The sequence below is a fragment of the Vicia villosa genome, linkage group LG1, assembly GCF_029867415.1.
Source record: "Vicia villosa cultivar HV-30 ecotype Madison, WI linkage group LG1, Vvil1.0, whole genome shotgun sequence".
NCBI classification, from domain to species: Eukaryota; Viridiplantae; Streptophyta; class Magnoliopsida; order Fabales; family Fabaceae; genus Vicia; species Vicia villosa.
In genome coordinates this window covers 168,071,328-168,078,994 of record NC_081180.1, presented here as the reverse complement: position 1 = coordinate 168,078,994, position 7,667 = coordinate 168,071,328, and the positions used below count along the sequence as shown (strand labels likewise).

Below are 7,667 nucleotides of genomic sequence, written 5' to 3'. Positions count from 1 at the left end.
TCTACTAAAAAGGTATTTTTGTACTAGTGAATTTAATAATAGCCATTATGTTTAATGAGGTCTCATGATTAAGTCACACTTAGCATTTCATTAAATGGACTACCTATTCTAGAGACTTTATTATTTTAGAAAAAATAAACATAATAAAAAAATTCCTTTTATTTTTAATAAATAATTCGATACAAATACCAAAATTATTGGCATTTGATTAAATAAGTCGCCCAAAGTAATATAACTGAACGGTAAAGACTTGGTTAGAAAAGTTGAATAGGCGAGTCATACTAATGGTTAAAAACCTATATATTCATAATCTTCAAGCTTATAAACTCCTATATGCACAACAAAATAAACTCATTAAAATAGAGATTACGCTCAAGAGTTACAGTGCAGATAACAAGTGCAATTTTATCGTCTTCACAGGAATTGACTGTGTTTCAAATACCGTTCAATAATTTCCATTACTTTAAGCTTGGTTTACCAAATGGTTGATTGTGTTGTGAACACTTGAAATTTAAAATAGCATAAATATGCAATTCTTGACCAGTAATATGCAATTCCAATTAATTATTAATATTAGTGTCTGAAGCTCTCATCACAACTCATGTTTGAGTCAACAATATGATATCATCCGTATTGCCTAATAGATGTCCTCTCATCCTTTTAACTAACACATCAATATTAAGTTTCAATAGAAAATGCATATAATGAACCTAAATTTATGTCTAGACTTTAGCATTTAATAGATGAAATTCTTGGATATAGTTACAACCAATACCTTTCAAATAACAAGTTATACCATGAAAACATGTTTAGGTAGCTAATCCAAAACAAGCATTAAGAACAAAGAATCCATCAGTATTAAAACTTAAGAAAAATTACATAGAACATCATGATCGTGATCAAAACACAAGTACTAGGAGAACTACATCTAACCCCAACAAAAGAGAAAATTAGATACACCTACTCATCATAGTTTTACAATCAAGCCCTAAATGAAAGAAATTGAACAACATCAGTTAACGATTCCTCGGAAAGCGCTTCCACCGTTAATTTCCTCTCATATTCTCTCTTGTTGTGATTTGTGTTAAGAAACTAATTTCTCTTAGGAACTACCTTAAATCCATCGATATCTCCAATTGAACTTCATAACACCCTTGTTTATGGAGTTTGAAAAGGTATAACTTATTTATAGATCACTAAGCACACTATCCAAGATTGCTTACTGTGCATAATTTCTTCTAGTTTAAGTAATGCTAGCTCACCAACAATGAAGTAAGGTGGTTCATGGATAAGTTTTCATCATCATGGTTTCCAGTCAAACTGGATCTTGTTCAAGTATGTCTTAAAACCTTAAGTGATGAAGAGAAAGAAAACATATTTTGACATTGCAGAAACTAGAAATTGCAAAAGTAGGTAATAAGTCGTGAGAAGGAACTGAAATAACACGACAGTTTTTCGATGGAAGTGAAAGACGGTTGTAGGAGACAATTGCGAAATCTGCGACGATGGAATCCAGAGCCGCATGCACGGTGTCAAACGACGGAGAACGCGCAACACCAGAGCCACAAGCAAGTTGGATGTACGAAGGAGCTGGAGCCGCAGACAAGGTAGTCGTATGGCATAACGCAACAATGGTCGATCGTCGACAACAACGACGATAAGAGTCAGTGTGTATGCGAGTTAGGTTTTTTTAAGGACACCCTGTATGATTTTCTCGGTTCATGTGTTTTAGGATTTTTGTATTGGTTTGTTGGGTTTCGATATTTGTAATTATGTGTGTATATCATTCTTGGTGGGACAACCTTAAGAACTTTACAACTAAAGACAGAGAGAAGGGTTAGAGAATCCTAGTGGTAATCTTAGAGATGCAAAGGTAAATTCTTAGGAGTATGTTCTTTGAATTCGGGAAACCCTTATAAGTATTTAAGAAGAATTGAGAAACAATTCTAAACACCTTAGACTTGTGTGATTCATATATAGGGAGTTGAAGATATTGAAAAACACTTGGGTAAAAAATAATATTTATTTTTGAGAACTTGTGTATGTCTTAAATTGACAGTAAGGTGGTTGATGGATGAATTGACATCACTGTAATTTCAAGTTAAGATGAAGATTGTTGAAGTATGTCTTAACTCCTCTAGAGTTGATCGTTTGATCGAATTATATAAACAAGTTATTGTATTTATTTTCTTTACTTTATCTTCTCCTACTAAATTAAATTGGTGTCTTGTTGTATTGAGAGTTAACTTTTGTTTGAGGTTATTTATATAGTTATCATTATTCTTTGTTACACAATCAAATTTATTAATGTGATTAAACTCTCCATCATTATATGTACATTAATAGTGTTATGATTATAGAATTCAAATTGGAAGTCTCTTGACTTACCTTTAAATCTTTATAATAAGGTTAAATGTGAACCGATCAACAATGATAATGCCGGTTTATATATAGTTGACTAAATCCATTAACAACTTGTTAAATATTTTATTTAATATTTTGATGTATTAGTAGTAACTATCTACTAGTATATTCTTATAGTTTTAGCATTTTCTTAGAAAGCTTACGATTATGACTACCATCTATTCTTTTATCTTTTAGGTAGTTTCGCTTGTTCTTGCTCTTGTTAATTTAAAATAGTAAGAAAACTTCCTAACAACCAACTTAAATACCATGTTAGCACTATCCTACTTTGGTTTTGGCGGTAATTCAGATAAACTAATTCATAATGATGATCGTGAAGCCATTGACTTCTGATTATAAGGAGCGAATATTGCTTGAACGATTTTTTCTAAGATCATGGCAATAAAGAAAACGTTAAATAAAGTCAATACTTTTTTCACATTCTCAAAACTATATATCAAACCAGTCACCACAAAAAACTACTACATCAAAACTTCAACCTAGCAAAACTAACAAATAGTAACAATGGCCAAAAACTGCTTCGACCTCAAAACGATGACGTATTCATCACCAAGACAACCCATCCACCTTCCCACCGATCCCAATCTCTCCCTAACCTCCTTCCTCTTCCAATCCACTTCCTCCGCCGCTGACACCGTCGCTCTTGTCGATGCACAAACCGGTGACTCCCTAACCTTCCGCCAACTTAAAACACAAGTCACCGCCCTCTCCCGCTCCTTACTCCGCCTTGGCATCCAACGCGGCGACGTCGTTTTGCTATTCGCACCTAACTCTATACGCTTCCCTGTCTGCTTCTTAGCTATAGTTTCCATAGGTGCTATTGCCACCACCTGTAGTCCTTTATACACCGTCACCGAACTCACCAAACAAATAGAAGACTCCAATCCCAAACTCGCCTTCACCGTATTGGAACTTCTAGATAAAATCGAACAGTTACCCTTGGATTTACCTTCAATATTGCTTGACGATGCTTCATACCTATTATTTCCTCCAAAAATATTCAGTTCATTGGTTTGGGACTACCAGGATTTTACCGGAGAGTCAAACGAGAGTTCCGAAGAGTTGTTTCCGGCAAACTGTTTCGTTTCACAATCCGACGTGGCGGTGATTCTGTACTCTTCAGGAACCACTGGGAGAAGTAAAGGAGTAATGCTGACTCACAAGAACTTCATAGCGACGGCCGTGGCAGGAACAGCGGATCAGGATTTCTACGGTGAAGGGAAGAATGTGTTCTTATGTTTGGTGCCAATGCATCATGTGATGGGATTGGCAGTGATAACGTACACGCAGCTGCGGAGAGGGAATACGGTGGTGATTATGGGTAAATTTGAACTGGAGAAGACTTTGGCGGCTGTGGAGAAGTTTAAGGTGACACATTTGTATGTTGCTCCACCGGTGATGGTGGAGCTGGTCAACCGGCGTCAGGTTGTGGACGGTTACGACTTGTCGTCGCTGAAACAGCTTGCAGGTGGTGCTGCTCCTTTAGGAAAAGATCTGATGCAAGAGTGTGCTAAGATTCTACCAAAAATTGAAATCATTCAGGTATAGTTAAGATAAACATAGTACTACTTGTCATTTACTATATTTGTATTTGATTGTGATATGAATATGTGTTGTACAATGATAATTGTGGCAGGGGTATGGCATGACTGAAGGATGTGGACTTGTTTCATGTGAAAATCCAAAGGAAGAGTGGTTCATTTCTGGTTTAGGTTCAACTGGGACACTGCTTCCTAGTTTTGAATCCCAAATAGTTAGTTTGGCAACATCTAAACCCCTTCCACCAAATCAAGTAGGAGAGATTTGGTTAAAAGGACCTTCTATGATGAAAGGTAAGATCTTTGTTACATTATATAAGTAGATTACTGAATTGATTTATGCGTCAAATCTATTACTTCTCGGGTTTGAATCAAACTTATGTTGATTCTGATTAGAATCTTATATGACATTATTTTCAGGATATTTTAACAATCCAGAAGCTACGAAACTGACGATTAATGATGAGGGTTGGATGATTACCGGAGATCTTGGATATTTTAACGAAAAGGGAGAACTATTTGTTGTGGATCGTATAAAAGAGCTCATCAAATGTTACGGGTTTCAAGTATGTTCAGAATTAACTTAGTGACTTCCTTTATAACAAAACTATTTTCCCACCATATATAGACCTGTAGATGATCCAGTTTTGTTGTCAGTGCTTGAAATATCATTGATTGCATACCTAAATCTTTATAGCAATGTGGACAATCACTTCCTGATAATTATATAGAGGACATTCAAATTTATCATACTGCTAAACTGGTAGCACATACTCTAATGCTGATCTTATTCACATTTCAATTATTAACTAGGTGGCTCCAGCTGAACTTGAAGACTTATTAATTTCTCATCCTGAAATTTCTGATGCTGGGGTGATCCCGTACGTCATATTTTTATGCAGAACCTGAACTAATTATTTTGTTGTATGAACATCTAAACTAGTTTACCCAACGTTCTAATGACTTATGGTGTCAATTTACCAAATCAGATCCCCTGATGCCAAAGCTGGTGAGGTTCCGGTGGCTTTTGTTGTTCGCGCTCCCAATAGCTCGATAACCCAAGAGGACATTCTGAAGTTTGTAGCAAAACAGGTAAGTTAAGTATATTCATTCAAAGAAAAATACTTTATCAAATGCAGAAGTAGATTATAAATCTTGTTGTCTTCTTTCTGTCATAAACCAATACTTGTGAAGGTGGAAAATGCAAGAGTTTGAAGGTTGCTTGTTTTCTGAATTGCTTCATTTCCTTTGTGCAGGTAGCACCATACAAAAGGTTGCGACGAGTGACTTTCATAGACAAGATTCCAAAGTCACCCACTGGAAAGATCTTAAGAAAGGATCTTGTCATTTTGGATCAACAGATGAGATCAAAGTTATAGTATATCAATGCTTTGGAAGGCTCTGATCTGCCATATATTATGGAGATGAATGAAAAGACGTCGAGGTTCTGGTCTCTGCAGGCAGGATCATTGCAGTGGTTTTGTTTCCTTTTCTTATTGTTATAATCCCCATTGTTCATTTCCTTTTTTAGTAAGCATTTTGTAACCGAATTTTAAAAATAAATGCAAAATTTTCAATTCACAACAGTACATCTCTGTTTCTTCAACTGCAGCTTACTAGTTTTAGAATAAATAAAATTTTATCAGTATCAACATTTGTGTATTTTTCTCTTTTGGATAAATTGTTATTGACGGTAAAAAAAATGTCACTTTTCACAAATGAACTTGACAGGGAAGATCCTATTGAATTCTTAGTTGATAGTCTTATTAATCTAAATTCTTTGTAACATTCAAATTGTCAACTCTAGCTTGTATTTCGAGAAATTATTAGGATAATAAGATGAAATGGTAGTAGAAATGCAGCGAAGGAAAAACAAGAATGAAAAGATAAACATGTATATATATTGAAGATAGAGAGAAATATATATCATTATCAACATCATAACCAAATTGAGATTGATATAGTTTGTGTGCGTGGGTGTATAATTTATATGTTAAATAGGGTTTGAATGGAAAGTGAAACTCCTTTATAAATGGAATTTTGAGCCTAAGTTATATACAATTGGAAAATAACTACCTCTTTGTACGAGTGTCACATTGTATATAACCTTGTTTGACGTAGCTCCTTATGGCATTTTTACCATCACCTTGTTTGAGGTAGCTCATATCACGATTCTTAAATCCATAGGTCAAGTCATAACATTTGATGTAGTTTTAGAGTCTACCATTGAGTTCAACATGTTTTCGACCAATTACATACAATATATTCAACATAACCAAAAGAAGTCATTGGATATTTTAGATAATTAGTGTCATACCCTAAAATTTGCCCACCACATTTTTACCCAAGCTCATTTGAAGTACAAAGCTCAAGAACACTTCCATACAATAAAAATTGAGAGAGTTATGACTTGCACAAGTTGATTGATTTTGAAAAAATAAATGGAAAGTCAATTTGAGTAAATTTGATATTTTGTGACTAAGGAGCCCATCATTTGGCTTCTAAACAAGCCCATGATATCAAAATAATTCTTTATATCCATTATGTTATTTTTATGATATTTATTTAGGTTTATTTGAATTTTATTCATGTAAACATTAAATAAATTATTAAAAATATAAAATAAAAGGATTAAATCATAAATGTTATCTCAAATGCTTCTGGAAGCTAAAGACTTGGCCTTGGACAGCAAATGAAGCGTGTGAAATTGGATGAAGATTTGATTGAGACCAAATAGCAAATTTCATATGAATCTCAAATCAAACCTCAATCATAAAGATTATATAGATTTGGTTTAGTTTTGTTAACCTAAATGAATCTCTTATAAATACATGATTCTCAAATGCCACAGAAAAGAAAAAAAATAAGGATTCGGTGCAGCCTCAAGAACTCGGACCCTGCTCTCAAAATTCCAAGAAAAGTCTGAGTTCGGTTTCTACATTGCAACTCAATTGAAGCCATATAATGTACTCCAATCGGTTCATCGTTACTTTCTGAACATAAACCAGCCATTATCATCGATGAAAGCTTCCAGAACGTGAATTCATGATCAAAAGCGAGTTACATATTTTTCCGATTTGATTCCGATTTAGAAACCACCATTGCTAGGTTTACATAGCTTCAAATTGGGGATTCCAGTTAGAAGGAAAATTGGCCAAAACCGATTGCACCACTGGATTCAGAGAGTTATTTCCAATCGAATCATGTCTTTAGATTTTATTTAATCACTGTGTTCCTTTAGCTTGAAAATTGCAGGACATGGCTGAAAACTAAAGTATCTCGCGAAAGAGAAGAAGGCTGGGCGCGGAGGACTTTTGGCTTAAATTCCATTGGCTTGTTTTCCTTTATGACATGCTTGTTGTTTATTAATATCGATTGACCCTCGCAGCTTTACTGGCCAGGATAGCGCTTTGCAAAGCATGGAACCAAGGTTCGATTCTCACTGGCCTCATTAATTTTGGTCATTTAAACAAACACTCTACTAGAAGATCCTACGCAGCGCACCCGGACGAACCCACGATACACCTTCAACTATCGAGCCATCAGATCTCAGACTCAGCTAATCTAACGCTCCTGAGAGCGCAGGTGCATCATGTACCTCACAGATCAACCACACCCAATCATAAGCTAAGTTTCCATTATCTCTTTATTCTTAATTACATAGTTTTTATTTGTTTCTTTATTTTTGTTTAATTATTTTTTATT

General features: G+C 34.8%; 1 protein-coding gene across 1 annotated transcript; it reads left to right on the top strand.

Moving 5' to 3' along the window:
- Positions 1-2,748: 2,748 nt before the first annotated feature.
- On the top strand, positions 2,749-5,539 carry LOC131644625 (probable CoA ligase CCL10). Its single transcript, XM_058915178.1, has 6 exons — positions 2,749-3,966; positions 4,061-4,256; positions 4,383-4,528; positions 4,776-4,843; positions 4,952-5,054; positions 5,219-5,539. The coding sequence occupies exons 1-6, from the start codon at positions 2,929-2,931 to the stop codon at positions 5,339-5,341; spliced, it is 1,674 nt and encodes a 557-aa protein (XP_058771161.1). The 5' UTR covers positions 2,749-2,928; the 3' UTR covers positions 5,342-5,539.
- Positions 5,540-7,667: the final 2,128 nt, after the last annotated feature.

Bases quoted from the DNA above. Each gene is read 5' to 3' on its own strand.
- LOC131644625 (XM_058915178.1), top strand. From the start codon at position 2,929: ATGGCCAAAAACTGCTTCGACCTCAAAACGATGACGTATTCATCACCA. The intron at 4,844-4,951 runs GTACGTCATATT...TTACCAAATCAG, and splicing joins TCTGATGCTGGGGTGATCCC to ATCCCCTGATGCCAAAGCTG. The intron at 5,055-5,218 runs GTAAGTTAAGTA...TCCTTTGTGCAG, and splicing joins TGAAGTTTGTAGCAAAACAG to GTAGCACCATACAAAAGGTT.